The sequence below is a fragment of the Amphiprion ocellaris genome, chromosome 15 (genome assembly GCF_022539595.1).
Source record: "Amphiprion ocellaris isolate individual 3 ecotype Okinawa chromosome 15, ASM2253959v1, whole genome shotgun sequence".
NCBI classification, from domain to species: Eukaryota; Metazoa; Chordata; class Actinopteri; family Pomacentridae; genus Amphiprion; species Amphiprion ocellaris.
In genome coordinates this window covers 12,677,803-12,695,330 of record NC_072780.1, presented here as the reverse complement: position 1 = coordinate 12,695,330, position 17,528 = coordinate 12,677,803, and the positions used below count along the sequence as shown (strand labels likewise).

Genomic DNA, 17,528 nt, shown 5'->3' with positions numbered 1-17,528 from the left:
CTTGGCCAATAATCCTCTTGTAATTTACGCAATTAAACATTTCCCCAAATATAATTGAGACTGTGTATTTTGTTCCATGGCACAACTGACAGGGCAAAATGTAACAAAAAGGAAGATGCTAAAAAGAAAAGCTTGAATTACTTCACCATGTTTGGTGATAGCTGAGGGACAGTCATGCATGTCAGGGCTTCTTGTTCGGCCCAGCAGAGCTTCAGTGCACAGATCACTGTTACGCTTTTCATAACTTACACTCCTAAATTTCTGCAAAATGCTTCCTGACCACAGGTTTTTATAAACAGTTGCGTTAACTTTTTATTTACTCACAGATAGCAAGTGTAAAGTTTAACCAATCTACATATACTGAAGCAATGATGAAAAAAAACCTGTGCATCACTGTAAACTCTGCCTATATTAGGAGATGCTGGCTGCAAGTTTCGACATAAAAAGTTTAAAATTTTCACCCACATAGTTTCCTGAATAAGGTGCAGATTTGTTCACTGTTATTCGAACACAAGATGGAGCCAAAGATTATTTCTTCATCTCCTGTTATGAACATTACAGGAACTCATCTCATTCTTACCGACAGTCATTGTTGAAATGAATGGATTGCATTTTTTGCTGATGCCTGCTGCCGGTGGCCGAGAAGCAGCAGAACTACTGGGTATGTGACTTTTGTGCACTTTTATTCTATTGCATCCAAAGAATGGGGGCATCTCAGCTGGTAAGTGTTGCAGTACAAAGCATCTCAGAGAGTCAGATGAAAGTGCTTCGCTTAAACAGACACATTTAATTTCAAGATGAAAGCAAATAGGCATGAACTGTGAACAGAGAATGTGTCGCAACTTTCACTCTCCCAGCTGATGTTGCTGGAAACATTTAATGGCAGATATGGTTTCAGTACAAGGCCAAATCAAAATCTAAACTCAGGACTGTGATGAAGTGAAATAATGTACCCCTACAGAGAGCTGACATGGTTGCAATAAACCAAGACAATATAATTTAAAGCCAAAATAACAAATTTAACATTAATCTCCTCAAGAAGTACTGAGCCCCTCAAATGGAAAAAACAACAAGAAAAAACTAAAACTAAAAAGTAAAAATAAGTCTACAGAATAAACCATAAAATAGATTAAAATATGAAAAAAGACAACTCTGCTGTTTCAGTGCTACTATCAAAGTTGCACAACAGATATTGTAGAGAGGATTTGGAGCCCAGTGACAATATTTGTTGCTACAGCTGGAGTGTTGGAGAACCTGAAACTTTCAACAGAGACACACACAGATTCAGTCATCAAGAGCTTCACACTGTAAATCTTACGCACGCACAGAGCATACACTCTCAGAAAACCACAAAATGGAAAGAAGCTACAGGTATGTCCAGGCCATAACAATGCAAACCAGCTAAGTTAGTTGGTAGCTTGGTCTGTCTGGTGTGTAGTGTCTGCTTGCAGTGCACAGTCTGCTCTGTCTGAAAAAATGACCTTGATGAAAGTGTTGAGTGAAGCAAAACAGAAAATCTCAGGGAGTAGCACTGAAACAGTGAGCAAAAAAATATTTATGAGGAGAACTGCAAACTACTTTGAAAATTTTGATGAATCATTTGAAGAAAAATATTGAACAGATAGAACTACCCATTTAAAGCGTATCAACTTAACAATACATCTAAGTGAAACAATAAACATAGAGAAATAAAGTGGGAAAGGTGGCATCTTTTTTTAGTCACCTTTACCAAATCAGACACGACAGATGTGTTCTCCACAAGTAGAACATTTTTACAACATGTTCAAGTGAATAAAATTTCTCCTAGATTTACACAGGAATGTTAATAGAGATCTTTTTGAAAAAAACATGATAGTATCTATAATTATTTTGCCCATTTCTGCCACCTACTGGGTTGAACATGTCCAGGTGTGTGTTGTCGAATATATGTATAATGCTTTATTTTGCTGCCTTGTGAAGCACTTTGTGACTTGGATTGCTCTATACAGGCGCTCTATAAATAAAGATTGCTATTAGAATTACTATAGTGACTTGATCATTTGTGGATGATGAGCAATATGAACTATTACTAATATATCCTGCTTTAAATTATGCATTAAATCATCATGAGTCATAAATCATGCTTTAGTCAAGCATTCCTTAAGTATGTAACTTGTATCCTCTTTATAAAGGGTTACCCGTAAGGCTATACATTTTTGGCAAACAATTGTTATATATATATTTTATATATGTTTACTGTTAAATTTTAATTCCTGACCAACTACAACATTTACAAAAAAATCTGATGATCAATGCATTTGTGTATTTTCCTTTGAGAAAATTGCCTCATAACTTTATAAAAAAAAACAAGTATAGTGTAATCATATATTACTTAAACTTTAATCTCTAAATCTGATGTATTTCCAATGTTTCTGGGGTGTTTAAGGAGGGTATTTGAAGCAGGGGAGTCAATGGAGTCTGCTTTTGTTTGGGTGCAAGACGCCAGTCGTCAGGAAGGGGGCGCTGTTGTAACGAACTGAATAAAGGCGCCGAAGAAGACAGCAGCTGCAGTAAATATTCAACGAAGAAGAAGATATCAGTAGTGTCATGTAATCATAACATGATCAAGGTTATCCCGAAGGTAGTGGAGTAAAATATGGAGAGCATTTGAAGACAAATAGAGTGCCGTCTTTTATCGGTAAGAAAAATAACTAGTATTGTGTCCGTGTCGAACGAAAAATCCGGACCGGCATTTACAAGCTAGCAGCTTTAGCTCGAATGCTAACCTCCCTGTCAGCCGCGTGACGGAGGAGGTCACTCCAGACAGTTTAAAATAGGGATAATTTTCCACAGCACCGCTTTTTGGGTCGGTATGTGGCGTTTTAGAATCAGTCTGACTTTACTTTATTCATCATCCGCTATTAACAGACACTACGGCGGTGGCAGCCTGTGTTAGCAGTGATACTGAGCTCCAGGGGGGAGGTTATCTGATGTAGGTGGGAGGTTTTTACCTGACATGAATACTAGACTAGATTATTCCAGATGGGTGAAGTTTTAGCGAAACTGCGGTGTTGAGGGGCCCTGCTGCTGAAACTGCAGCTGTACCAGTCGAAGAGAAAGGTGGATGTATACATTGTCAGTATGATAACAGCTGGGTGATAGAGTTGGTCTGTGACCGCTAACTCCAGATGTTCTCTCTCTCGCAGGAACCCAGGTAGCGATGAGCGTCCCCTGTTTCTTGTCCGCCGCTGTCCGGAGCTTCCGCCTCTCCAGTCCGGCCACCGGTCTGCTGTGCTGCCGGCTACTGGGCCACAGCTCTTCCATAAGGTGGGTGTTATCTGTTTTTAAAACTGTTGTGGTTGCCTCTGACTCTTGAGGCAGAACAGAGACTGACCACTGGGGAATTACATTTGACATTATCTGGGCAAACACCTGTTGGTAGTCCAGCTAGATCTACTCCCAGGTTTTGCGTGTTTTATTTCAATGGATCATAATGTAACCCTGTTCTTTTTATAGCTCTTCAAGTGCAATAACATTATGTAACGCTGGTTTTCTCATTACATCTTCGTGTGCACACTCTTTGTGCCCTCCAATTTGGGTACAGTTATCCATCATGCCATATATGTAAATATAAAAGGTGTACATACTTCAGTTTTGGCTTTATTTTTTCTCTTTATTCTACTTTTTTGTTTTTCATCTTGTTGTTTACTATGTTTTATTTTTATCTAGTTGCCTCAACGTGAGAATTTTTCCAGTGAGAGATCAATAAAGTTTCTTATCTTACCATACCAGAATATATTTAGTTACTTTTGTTAGGCAACTAAGAGATTCTTGAGGTTTTATTTGTTGATGTTTTATTGTCACCCTAATACAATGCATTTTTCCAATTCTTTTCCAGCACAAATGTAATTGCTTTTATCTCCATTTATATTAGGGCAGCTGCAGAAGTTTTGGAGTCTGTACATTGGAATTTAAACACACAATACCTGGACAAAACAAGGATCACTTAGAAAGTGTTTTGTACTTTGCGTGAACGTTCCCTTTAAGTTTATTGTTCCTTGTTGACAATGAGGGCAAACTCCACTCGCCTTTTTTTTTGGCGTTTTCATGTCACATGAGGCTCCTGTGTTGCTTTTCACTCACTGCCTGAGAGCATATTTGACATATAAGGCAAGTGACCAAACTGTCTCTTTTTTCAGAAGGAATATGTCCTCCAAAAGACAAATGGACCATTTAGAGAGGACAGCAAGCAACTACAGACAAAATGTAGGTTTATATTTTGTAGCGGAAGAAGTTCACCTTAACTGTATGTGGTAACTGTGCCTCTTTATCACCAAATGAAGCTGTCAGCTGTCCTGCGATTATTAACCTTCTCCTAAACTCTCCTTTATGGGCTTTCTCACACAGACTCTGTATCCAGCTGAAGTATGTGGAATCATAAATGAGTCAGACACAGTAAAACGATTGAGAATAGCCGTCCATCCAGATTTCATCTTTAAAGCAGGGCAGTGGTGAGTAGACGCATGTTAACCTTTGACTCACTGTTTAAACATTTCTGTCAGTTTAAAAGGATACTGTGTAGCACACCATTTGAAGTCCTGATCATTTAGTTCCATCAAATTTATGACCACTATTGACCAGAAAAGGCAACAATCTTGCTACATAATATATAAAACTAATGTCTGTAGCCTGGGATAGTCAAAGGCATGTTGTCTTCCTGACAAAGTTAGAAACAAGTGAACTAAAAATAAAATATTTTCAAACTGCAGTAAACATTAAAATAAAAAGTATGAGGGTTTCATAAACAAATGAGTATCATAATTTCAGCAGCTCATATGGTTGTTGTAATCCTAACTTTGAGCTGTAATGACAGTAGTTTCATTGGCCCTTGTTCGTTTTAGACTTGATCTAAAGAGTTTACTCTTCAGTTTTAGTTTGGGTCAGGCCCCAGGCTACATAGCTGAAAGGTTGACTCCATATGAGGAGCTTACAGCCTTAGATCCCCAGCTGGGGCTCTTCTGGATGTACCAAAGTCAGGGCTTAAATCTAAATGTTGCCGTGTTTTTGACATCAGGGTCCTTCAGCTTTAAAGTGAGCCACATGAGGAGTTGCAGAGTCAGTGACTTCTTTAAATCATTTTTTAGAACCTAGTGTTAAGGGCTTGCTTTTGTGTGATGTCATCTTTTTACTGCTCCTTAAGGTTTTTATTGCTATATTTTTTTTAATTGATAATGTGTGGTGTGTATTTTTGTTTTGTCTTTATACTGATTTCACCTTAATTTCTTCCCTACTTTGTTTTGCCTTACTGTCTGAATTCCTGTTGGAAATTTTGCCTTATTAGCATTGGTATCCTGCATAAAAATGTAACTAGCATTTGCCAGTTCACTCAGAATGCCTGCAGAACCTGTAGTCACCACATGGTGGCAGGATTGTGTCATATTCATCTGTCCTTAGCTTGAAGCTTTGGTTTCTTATAAAACTTTTACACAAAATTTGACCTACAAATCTACATTAGTTGATTTAGAGCTGTCATATCGACTAAAGAAAGGCTCATTTAGAGCCTTCTGGTAAACAAGAATAAACCAAATAGACTTCTCAGTGTACTTGGGACGCCAAGGTGTTGGCAGCTTTGACTGTTTTTTAACTAATGCATAACACTGGGAAGCAAACTTTCAGTGGCTCCTTTAGTCATAATAGCAACAAAGTACTTTTTGGATGAAGCGTTTTGGTCTGCCAGTCAGTGTTGCCAGAGTTAATTAGTGTTGCACATGCAGCATGTACATGAGCCCATACTGTAGGTGGGCGGTGGTGAGAAATAAAACTGGCAGCCAGTTGCCTTGCAGCAACTAGTAATGAATGTAAATGGATGGAAATCTTTGAGTTTCAGTGTTTTTAAGAAAAATAACTGCTTAGTTGTTGGTCTCCAGGTGGGAGAGGAAGGAGATGAGGAGGAGGTGGATTGGAACATATGTGTGCGTTTTCACTGCAGATCCATATTTATAATGCCTGTGAGGGTTGTGGTGTCAGTGTCTTTCTCTTGTGTAACAGTGGGTCATTGTGTTGGTGGAACATTGGACAACTGTTAAGCATTGCTGTTTTGTTCTGCGGCTACTCTCTTCTGCTAGTTGAATGACAGATACGATCGTGCTGGGTGTAAAAACTGGATGCTACACTTAATAAACTAACTAGCAGGCAACTTTCCATCTGGTTTAGTTTTGTTCTCCTTAGTTTCTGGAACAGGCTTGCCTCCTCGCTGAGGTCAAAGAGCAACACCGTACCTTCATTCACACTTTGACCCTCAGTTCAGCGTGTTTCTACTGCTGAATAAACTATTGTCTAGATTTAAGAATGGTAAGCTACTCTATTTCCTGCTACATTTCTAGCGTGAATAACACAATGCACATGTGCAATCTGTGCCTGTGGCTCTGACAAAATGAGCACTTACAAACAATATGTCTTCAATTGTAATGCACAGAATAAAATACAATATAGCTCTATTTCAAAACCACTCATTCATGTTTGGAGTTGGCATTGTTAAGTAATGGTAAATGACAGTTTTAGTCATTGGGTTACTTACATGTTAGCCCATACATGGATCAAGTTCAAACATCTGCTTGTCTAATTAATTATTCAGCTGATAAACCTCAAGTGACAATTGTGTTTTGTGGATGTGTGCAGGGTGGATTTCTTCATCCCTGGTGTGGAAACGGTGGGAGGTTTCTCCATGTGTTCCAACCCGGGTTTACTGCAGCGGGAAGGCGTTATTGAATTGGCCGTCAAATACACCAAACACCCACCAGCACACTGGGTCCACACTGTGGTGAGTGGGATAATCACTCCAATGACATGATGCACAAGAAGGCTGAATGATTTGGGGGAAAATACCTAATGGTGTTTTTATGACAGATATTGCAATTGCACTTTGATTTGAGACCCAACACAGCGCGCTGAGGGGAACAACGTAATGACGTCACCGCGACTACTGGGATTGGCCGAACCCCAATAAAGCCAAAATAATGCAGGAAAACGACAGCTATACTATTGTTTTCATCTGGGTTACACCCTCCCCCCTTAGACCCATGCAACTCCGGTGCATGCTCACTACAAGGATGCAGGAACATAGACATATTCCGCCACTGGAGAAAAAGCCTCGCCATAAGCATTGGCCAAACTATGAAAAAGCGTTTGCACGACAGAAATTAAAGGTTTGCCCAACCCAGAATACTGTAGCCGGTTAGGTGGCTGCCATCGCCGTGAAGACTGGCAAATCGGCCTGTCTAATTCCCCAAGATCTGCAGAAGTGGAGGTGACCACAGGAAATTTAGGGGAGTGCGGTTCAAGTGCTGCTTGGTGTTCTGGATGTTGGGATTTGAAGCACCGTGTGGTTGTTCACCCTCTACCTGTTGGGCTGTGGCTGTAGCTCCTTGCGTTTGACTCAGGGTGGCAGCGTTGATGAGCTGGGTAGGGCTTGTACTGGAGCCAGGTAGTATCCCCTTCTTTTCTGTAGGTAAGGACGTCTGGTCTTCATTTAAACTCTGCTCGGTGATGGACTGGCCCAGTAGAAACATTACACCCTTTAGGACTTCAGCATAGTCCCGTCCTGTGAGTTTAGCCAAATTTTTCAAATCACTCAAATACTCTTGGGTTTTCAGTTTACCTTCCAATTCAGAACAAGCAATAGAAAGTTCAGTAATTTCATATGTTACTTTCACATCACTGCAAATGTAAGTGTATGGCGTAAGTGTAAGATCTTTTGAATTTCAGTTAAAGCTTTCCCAGACTCAAACTCAACAACAATCGAATCATAAAAGGCACTACTGGATTCAGTTATTAACTCAACTTTTGATGTTTTTCCATACTGGCTCACAAAAGCGACTACCTCATCATCAGTGTCACCATTATTTGCATATTTAATTAAAACAGCGTTTGGAATTTTTATGCCGTGTTTCTCCAAAATGTCCTTTTTTTTTCTTATTTGCATCGATGTCAAAATTTGTAAAATGTATTTATATTCAGCTCTGTCAATACTGTCTCCTGGCTAGCTCACCACTTTTACGTAACACCTGTGTAGTAGGTAAGTAGTAAAGAACTGGTTTACTAACACCAGAAGTAGTTAGGTGCGTTAGGCTAGTAATCAGAAGGCTAAATTCGGCTCAAGGAGAGAGTAGACAGGAAGCTGACTTTGTGTTTGCAGGTACCATATATTGAATATTTCTTTAAACATACAAGACAGCCAACAGTGCAAATATTTACAGTGAATAACAAACAGTAACTCATAAATGGCCATTCAATAATGAATATTCAAAATAACTCATTAACTATGCAACTTCAGGACATGACTCAGAAACATTGATATACAATTCGAATGTCAATGCAAAGCGCAAATGAGTCCACAAAATTCCCCACACTTGGGAAATTGACCCCAATGTACCAACCCAACCCACAGTTCATGTAGCCCACGTCTGGGTTGAATGTGATTGTCCAGGAGGAAGAGTGCGCATAGGAGGGGTTTGTGGAAAAAAAAAGATTGTATGTGGGCAAGGCGGACAATTCAAGGTTTTGAGTGGGGAGAGTTTGTGGGCCACAAAGAGCCCCCTACCAGCCTGGCAGGAGAGGTGCGACTCGATTCTTCAGCAGTTGCTTTGCTTTAGGTTCAGGGCTCCATTAAGCTCGCCATCAATCAAGGACCTGGCCTAGAGAACAGACCCAAACTTCCCAATAAATCTCTAAATCAAATAAACCAATAGCTTGTAGCTAAAAGTTGATTAGTTTCAGTGTGCACACAATCAATAAATAGGACTAAATGTACTAGAGTCCATAGTCTAAAATGTAAATATTCTAATCAATATCAAATATAAATATACATGTATTAATATATTTAATCACATTGGTCAAAATTCATAGTCAGTAGTCACTAATTTGCTTTAAATTCACATAAATAGTTCAATTAAATTCAAATGGAAGATTGTTGAACAATATTAAATAAAGTGCATAGTTTATAGTGCATGATTTGCATAAAGTGCTTCAGTCTAATACTGCTGTGCAAATATGCAAACAGTGAATAAACACAAAAGATGGAAAACAACCACTTAATATTTCTTGGCACAACAGGGCTTCCATATACATACAATACATTTGGTAGAAACAGGGCATAACTGCATTGAAAAGTGGCAAACAATGGCGGAGGCTAGGCTAACAGGCTAAGGCTAGGACAAGCTAACGCTAAGCTATCAACAAAGCCATAGTAAAACTCACCAGTTCCACGATTTGTATCGACTCTCTCACTCCGTCGTCCGTCTCTGATTTGGCTACGATAAGGGGCTCCTAAGAGTTAACATTTAAACCGGTGAGTTTAAAACAAGTATTACAATTAAAATAGCGAAAATAGCTGAAAACAGACCTGCAGCTATCTCGTGTGTGGCTTCCCCACCGCTCCTGCACACCTGAATGCTGCAGCCACTAATTACAACACAGCGCGCTGAGGGGAACAACGTAATGACGTCACCGCGACTACTGGGATTGGCCGAACCCCAATAAGGCCAAAATAATGCAGGAGAACGACAGCTATACTACTGTTTTCATCTGGGTTACACCTCCTTTCTCCAATACTCACTGCGTAATAGATTTGAACCATTTGATGGAGCATTACCACACGGGCTACCATCAAAAATGTGTCTGTCTTACAAGGTGGATGGCATGAATTTAAAAAACTATTTACACAGCCGCTTAATATCTGAGTTAGATACATTGAACTGAGTAACACAGTATATCCAAAATTACAGCCTGTATAGTTTGCTAATTGCATTGTTTTAAATGGTAGTTCCATCTTTAAATTGATTAAAGTCTGTGTAAAGTCGTGAAAAAAATGTTTTCTGAGTTTGTCACAATACAGAAAACTGTTATTCACCACCCAATCAAATTTAAATGATTAAAAAATATCGCCAAATAGCTTTCACACCAGCCCAAATGAACTGTACTGAGTGTGCAAATGGACTAGGTTGGGTGTGAAATCAAAAACACATACTGCAGATATGGAATATTTTAAGTTACCTACTGTAATAGGCTAAGTACACATGGAGACTTTTACTTGCTGGCTGGTATGCACTGCATACAGGCTCCAGTAAAAGTTGAGGAAGAAGAAGAAGATCATCTGTTCAGTCCCATTTACCAGTAGTGTGTTATCTGTGAATCCTAGTTTCTCTGATTAAAGTATATAAAACTATCTGGTCTTAAATGGTCACTGCAGAGGCAGATGTTGATAGTGATCCTTAACTCTTCATCAGTGTGGCTCTTATTAAATCGATCCACCTCTTATTTTTCTCGTTTTTCTTGGGAAATTTAAGTTAGGAGTTCGAGCTGTTCCGCAAATTCTGTCATCCAGAAATTATTCATTTGCAGCTAGTTGGGAAACAATAGCTTGTAGTGGGCATAGAACCTCATGAATAAACCACTGTTACTAATGTGCCGTAGGTTTTACATCTTTATAGTGTTAAGAGTCATCCAGCCATGATTTCTGACCCACACAAAATATCCTGAAGACAACAATGATGAAAAACAGCTTCAGTCGTCTTACTCCACAATCCAGTGCTTTATAGTTCTCAGTCTTTTCACATTTTCAGCAGTTATTTTGGAACATGTGTAATATGTTTGGAAGAAATATCTGCAATTCCTTTACGAATAGGGATTCTTCAGTCCTACTATACTATATACAATTTGACAGAAAAATTGTTGAAAGTTACTTTGAGAGTTGGCAGCTTAAGAGTATTAACATTCTAGAAAAGTAGATTTCATCCTCTACAGGGCTGTATTGTGGCTTGGTAAAGAGCAAGCGCTAGTGTGTGTTTGGGTGAGAGGTTGATAAAGGTGAGAAAAGAGTGATGCAGAAGAGCGCAAGCGGGGTTAAATGATCACTGTGTTGATAAGTGGCGAAGGTGTTACAGGATTTGGAGATCAACACGCTGACATAATCTGGCAAGTCAGATGATAGATAGAATTAGGTTGATTGGTGTGACTGTGTGTGCAGCCCTGAAGCAGCTATGAACAATAACTTTTCCTTATAAAGTGACAATATGCTCCATTTCTGTACTGAGCTTAAATGATCTCTATCCTTTTCATAATTTCCTTTTTTTTGTTACAGTATGATCCATGATGTGTTTTGATTAGGTGTAATTGCTGTCAAGGGATACAGTTTTATAATTTGACAATGTTTAGTTCTGGAGTAAAGCTAAAAAAAGCTCAAGAGAAACTGGAGTTACTGATGCAACTGTGCAGAGCAGGATATTGTGAAAAACACATTTATTTTCTTCAGGTCTGTGCACGGTAAATATGAGTTCAAAAATTGAGTCATAAAAATACAGATAGATTTTTGTGCCAAATATTTAATAAATAACATTGGACTTATCTGCCAGGAACCAGCTATGCAAGTGTCTTTTTTTTCTTTTTAAATCCACTAGCGTGAGTGGCTGTTTGAATACGAACAATGTTTCCCTCCAGCTTGCCTTTCTCTGCATATTTGTTTGCAGCTTCAGTGTTTGATGATGCGCCTTAATAAATAGCTTTGAGCTACTAGGCCGTGTGTAAATAAGTAAGAGGAAGTAGTGTTTGAGGCATGTGAGTGTTGTGAGACTCAGAGCCCTCAGCTTTGGGATCATTTGATGATCCTTTTGTTTGATATTGTGCTCAAGGAATAGTGTAGGGACCAGCGTAGGAGATTAAGAGTGCATGCGTTATTATGTGGACGTGCGCTCATGTGTACAAAAGCAGATGAAGGCGTATTTAGAGCTACTTTCGACTTCAAAACACATTTGGAACTTGTGAAATTGCTTTCACCCTTACCATAGCATTGGTTTGTTGTGTGTATGAATTCTGATCTAAAGGTGTCTTTTTATTGTCTCCTGAGGCGTGAAGTGATATTGTTTTTTTCATAGAATTAATTTTTCATGTCTGAGAAAAAGGATATGTCAGCTGCTTAGCAAAGAGAAGTATCTGTTGCCAGCTCCTTCTGTTTCTATGCCTGTTCTGACTGCTCTTCCTCCCCTCCTCCCTCCCAGTGTACAGTCGGCTCCAGCGTGGCCATGCGTGTCGGTGGAGAATTCTTCTTTGACCCATCACCCTCTGACCCCTCCGTGGATTTGCTGTTGGTGGCGGGTGGTGTAGGGATCAATCCCCTGTACTCTGTTCTGCTGCACACGACAGATCTGCTGCGCCTCAACCAAGCCTCAGGTGGTCGCGACTGCAACATCGGCTCTGCACACCTCTGTTACAGCGCCAAGAACACCCAAGAACTGCTCTTCAAAGTATGTCCTGGCATGATGTTTATGCTACACGTGCAACCGTATCCACATGTATGTGTGGAATTTATCAGCAGATGTGTTTTAATTAGATAAGGAAAGACTATTTCAAACGTATTACAACACACCTTTTGTCTTCCCCAGGGCTCTATCATTGAAGCGTGTCGCGAGTTCCCTGACAAGTTGTCCTGCGATTTCCACGTCACGCAACAGAGCACAGATGTCGACCCGCACCTCCAGCCATTTATCAAGCGTAAATAATACTCGTACACTTTTCTTTGTTTAGTTGGGATGATTGAGCGACTGTCACATTCTGCCACAGCCTGTCTTTGATTTATCTGTGTCATCATGTAGAACAGACCCCATCAAAACTCCACGTAGGAGACTGAGGAGTTATGGGTGCCGCAGCACTGAGTCTCGATTAATTGATTTACTTCCATTGTGTCTCCTCAGGCGGGAGAATCGCAGCGGAGGAGTTGCGGGCTCATGTGGACCCACAAAGGACTATGTGTTACTTGTGCGGACCCCCGCCCATGATTGAAGCAATTTCAAAAACCCTCATGGACCTCGGTCTCCCAAAAGACAGGATCCTCTTTGAGAAGTGGTGGTAGGAACTCCAAGGATTCCTAGAAACCAACAGGGCTTTCCTCCTTACATGCACTCTTTTTTGCGGCGATCAGGTGGAGGATCTGTGGGTCGTGGAATGGAAAGTGACTGAAATTTCCCCCTGATTTGAATATTAATACAAGTGAATAGATGAGGAAATTCATTCTCCGATCCCTGCTGCTGCAGCCTGTGCCTGATCTGTGATAGACTGCTGGGACCACCCACTTCTCAGCTAGCAGCTCACTCACAAAGACAATAGAGATTAATTTTATTTCTCATAATATAAACAGGAAGACATCTGCAACTTCTGTGCCCTCTTCTTGTGTGTATTAGATACTTTGTGACGCAAATGTTGCATAACTTCAAAATCCATTCGCAGTTCTAGCCAATATGTACTTAGTGTAGCGTGCATCAAAATATTAATCTATGCAATGATGTCCTAATGCAATAGTTTTACAGTTTGGGAAATAGGATTTTGCTTTTTTGAAATGATTTATTCTGCTTTGGAATGTAAAGCTACATCGGGAAGTTTAAAAACAGCATGGTCTGGTTTTATGAAGGGTTATGTGGCATGGCAAGCTGATTTAAAATTCAATAGCTGAATTTGACTATCCAGAATTAGAATGACCGACATCGGTGTCTTTTTGCCCAGTTGTACTTACACTGTAGCTGGATTTTCATTTAAGATATCTATACATTATACTGACTGGTCAAAATGACAGACATATCTGGAACTAAGTTTGACTTCCCACTGGATATTGATTGGTCCAGCAAAGCATTTCAACAGTATCAACAGAAGTAATGGCAGCTGCTGCGGTGGATACAATGGTGAAGTACAAAGAGCTCATCAGTAGGGAGTTTGTGGGAAATGAGAGATTTGTTCACTAAAAACCTGTGATGAAAATTACCCAGAAGACCTCTCAGACATTGCAGTAGAAACAATTTGTCATATACTGTCACGGTTGCAGTGTCATAGTATGTTTGAAAAGGAAGCTGACCCCGCCTCCGACTTTCTGTAGCTTAATATCTTACTACAGATATCTGCTAAATCATTTTGCCCACTCAAAGCTTTTATTCAAGATCTCTGTAATTATATTAGGATTTGGAAGAATTGGAGATTGAGATATCTGCTATCCCATATGCATGAATGGTGATGCCATTTGTCCGAGGACGGGCGGTGATGCAGATATCAGAAATGACAAATGTGGATAGGAAGAGTGACATTGTGGATGTCTGAAATGTTCTTTTTGACTTGGAAGAATTGAATTAGGGATATCTGCTAATACATATCCAGTCCAGCCATTAAAGAGAGACTCAGACTGAGAGTCGCTCAACCCGGGAGAGGAAGAGCAAAATGAGGATGATGATGTTGCTGTCACATCTTTCTCCAGAGTTTTTACTACTAACACATGATTATTACTCTCTCTCTTTTGAGTACAATTTGGATAAACAGTCCAGCACATACCCTTCTGTAAAGCTTTTAACTTGTTTTTTACTCCATTTTATGTATGGGTGAAGCAGACTTCCTGAGGTGTGACAAACAGCACGACATTTCTAGAGAATTTACAAATTTGTGTCACGTGTATCCTTCCGGAGAGGCCTATTCATGCTTTCCGTGTCCACGGTAAAGTTAGGCAAAGTTATCCAGCTGCTTGTTTGAGCTTCGTATTTAGTGGACAGATGTGAGAATGCTATTAATCTGCAACAAGAGAGCAAATTAGTTTATTTCCCTAAAATGTAAAGCTATTGCTTAGGACACAGAATCATTGCAAACATGGCAATCTGTACTGTTATTTTACACTGTACATACATATTTAATGAGTAATTTTCTCATAAAATACCTCGGATGATTTGGTACAAGTTGTTTTTAGAAGTGTTGTACTTAAATACACAAGTATTTATTTGCAGAGCTGAAGATTTTGAAGTTTTTTGGCTGATAGGCTTGACTGAGTTACATTGGAACGATTGTTTTTCACTGCTCAACTTCACACCACTGAGCGTATTTTTAGAGTCAACACTTAACAGGCTCCCACATATTGGCGAGCAATGATAAACGGAAAGACATCTGCAACTTCACTGCCGCCTTCTTGCGTACAAATGGTACACATTCACACTGTTTCACACACACACATTTCCTATCTCCTACACACTCTCTGCTGCAATCACACACGTCCACAAACTGTTCCTCATCCCGGGGTAGAGTAAGTATCCCACGGTGCCCTGTAATGGAACCTCCAGGTGGTCTCTCATTGGCTTGGTTCACTGAACATCCCTCGGAGATGGTCGCGAGTTTCTTGTCGTCATCTCAGTGGGGGTAGCGATGTCGAGACTCATTCTTGAGTTGTTTCTGCATTTCTTCCTCATATGAGGAAAACTGTTTATGACTGTAACACGAGGTTTGACGATAATAAAGAAAATAGAGTCGATCTTTTTTAAACACTTTATTGACCTCCTTTTTTATATTAAGACCTACATGTTACACTACTTACACACATCACAGGTGGTCCAGGAAATAATAAATAGCTGATTTCTAAATTACACATTTTTCTTGGGTCAGTTCAACCAAATTACAAAAAATGAATTTTCTCAGCAGCATCTTGAAAAAAGACGATTGATTTGATGTGGCCAAGCTTTGACATACCTTTGAAACCATTAAAAGTGCAGGTGAAAATGCATTATTTGTGTATTCCCAGCATTGAAAATCTGCTTTCAAAACTGACTTCATAATAATACCTCAGTGCAGTTTCCAGACTAAACCATGTACTTTTAAGACTCATACTGATTGATTTAAGAATTTAAACAAACTGATAATTATGCATCATATTTCTTAAAAGATGACTATGAGTCTCTAAAATTAGGTAAAGCTGTCATCAAGTTATGTATTGAGCAACTTAAACCCTGTCTGCTCAACAAACTGGAATCAAGACACTGTCCAAATGACCTCGAATACCTTTGATGTCACTGCCCTGCTTTCTTGTTACTTTTCAGCTCTCACATAGGCAGATTTCAGTAAATCAGTCAACACCTTTGTATCAGTTCAGGCTGTGAAGCAGTGCACTATATACTTGCTTTTTTCTACCTGTTGTTTTTATCTTAAATTATATTCTTTACATATAAAAATACAGTGAGCCCAGTGAAATCATAACTCCCAGTCCTATTACAAGAAAGTAGTAAAATACTACAGTGTGAAAGAAAATAATACTTAAGGCCTGGACTGGAGACTAGCTCTACTGTATAGCCTTGTACAGTCTCATTTCATTTCATATAAAGACACATAGCAGCGTTAGCAACAGAACGCAATATAGATACAGTATATGCCTGACTACATATCAGTTGTCCACAGAGGAACTAAAAATGCAAGTCAACGTAAAGTTGAAAGCTATTTTTTTTGACCAGCTAACCAGGTTTCAGCTCCCTTTGCCTGCTTCATGCCAAAAGTGTCAACAGACACCAGAAAACAGCTGCTGTTTGATCCGCTCCTCCGTCCTCACCTCCTCCTTGACCCCTCCATCATCTCCCTGACAGAAATCTGTCCATCTCACTGACTTCTCCTGCTTGGACAGTGGGATCCTGTCAATGTCAGTTTCCTCCTCCTGGTCTTCAACAGAAATCCTGCTGTCTGATAGGAACAAGAAGCCCTTTTGATGTTCAGGATCCTCTCCACCTTTCTGAAGACTCGCTCTTCCGCTGTCCCTGCTCTTCCTCCCTTCTGCCTCTTCCTCTTCCTTTGTGTTTCGTCCCAACCTGTCCATCTCTGTTTCTACCACCGGGGACCTGTTCTCTCTCTCCTCTAGCATTTCTCCATTAGAATTTTTCTTTTCCTTGCTGCGACCCCTGAGGTTCAGCATCTGAAATCAAATAGATGTGTTTGAGACAGTTTTGCGCTTTGTGTCATGTCTTTTTCTTTCGATCTCTCCAGACACCTGACAAACCACAACAAAGCTTCTTTCATTGACGCCTTTTTCCTGTACAGTTTGAGGCCAACTATTTACCTATTATTAGACTTAGCGTGTGCAGGTTTAGATTCGCTGTACATCCCATATTTAGCAACATAACTTTTTAATGGAACCTTCTGCGACATAAAGTCCCGTGCCCTAAAGGCACAATAGAGACGAGTGACAGATTAGTTGTAAAGATGGCAGAAAAAGAGAGACAAACCTTGAAGTCTTTTCTCTTGCGCTGCAAAATGGGCCTTTGAAGGAAAAGGATTTGCTTGGTCGACAAACTCCCATCACTGCACAAAGAAAAGAGCCACACTTTTACTATCGTTACCCGCTTGCACACCGCTACATGTGTTTGAATCCGGTTTCTGCTCGCTGCGGTTTGTAAAGTGACATGTTACGAGACAACAGCAGTACAGTGCTGATGTTTCTGTTTGCCGCTTTGACAGATTTCAAAAGTGGTTTCATGTTGGGATGAGCATATGATCAAGATTTGTCAGATCTCAAACCATCTGTCCTGTAGTCTAAGCTACACTGTCAGTCCTAATCCTAAAAAGAACAAGACAGGAAGCGTGTTAGACAAAAGAATAATTAGTCTAAAATCAACAAAGAAGTAATTAGTCCTTGCTGGGTTTGGATGATATTCAAAGTGTTCAAATGTAGAGAGAAACTGAGAAATGGTTGAGTAGATGTGAGTGTGCGGTTGTCTTTT

The 17,528-nt window shown here is 39.8% G+C and overlaps 2 protein-coding genes and 1 long non-coding RNA gene across 7 annotated transcripts in view; 1 reads left to right on the top strand and 2 right to left on the bottom strand.

Moving 5' to 3' along the window:
* The first annotated feature begins 2,518 nt into the window (after positions 1 to 2,518).
* oxnad1 (oxidoreductase NAD-binding domain containing 1) lies at positions 2,519 to 15,312 on the top strand. Of its 2 annotated transcripts, none has more exons than XM_023287097.3 (8): positions 2,519 to 2,677; positions 3,186 to 3,306; positions 4,179 to 4,245; positions 4,387 to 4,490; positions 6,658 to 6,799; positions 12,030 to 12,275; positions 12,414 to 12,522; positions 12,723 to 15,312. In XM_023287097.3, exons 2-8 carry the CDS (start codon positions 3,200 to 3,202, stop codon positions 12,878 to 12,880), a joined length of 933 nt encoding a protein of 310 aa, XP_023142865.2. In that variant the 5' UTR covers positions 2,519 to 2,677; positions 3,186 to 3,199; the 3' UTR covers positions 12,881 to 15,312. The 2 variants fall into 2 exon arrangements, with proteins under 2 accessions (XP_023142865.2, XP_054873947.1); XM_055017972.1 differs by lacking the exon at positions 2,519 to 2,677 and adding an exon at positions 2,949 to 3,099.
* On the bottom strand, positions 7,865 to 9,461 carry LOC118471407 (uncharacterized). Of its 2 annotated transcripts, XR_004848717.2 has the most exons (3): positions 9,380 to 9,461; positions 9,235 to 9,303; positions 7,865 to 8,672 (listed from the first exon to the last, which is right to left on the bottom strand). It is a non-coding gene; the product is annotated as an uncharacterized LOC118471407 (long non-coding RNA). The 2 variants fall into 2 exon arrangements; XR_008604169.1 differs by having other exon boundaries at positions 9,235 to 9,429.
* Positions 15,301 to 17,528, bottom strand: part of rftn1a (raftlin, lipid raft linker 1a) — a 27,106-nt gene continuing 24,878 nt past the window's right edge. For all 3 annotated transcript variants that reach the window (XM_055017971.1, XM_023287109.3, XM_035955786.2), the window contains exons 10-11: positions 17,034 to 17,109; positions 15,301 to 16,723 (exon numbers count right to left, since the gene is read on the bottom strand). In XM_055017971.1, the coding sequence (XP_054873946.1) occupies positions 16,316 to 16,723; positions 17,034 to 17,109 (484 nt within the window). In that variant the 3' untranslated portion in view covers positions 15,301 to 16,315. The remainder of the gene's footprint in view (positions 16,724 to 17,033; positions 17,110 to 17,528) is intronic.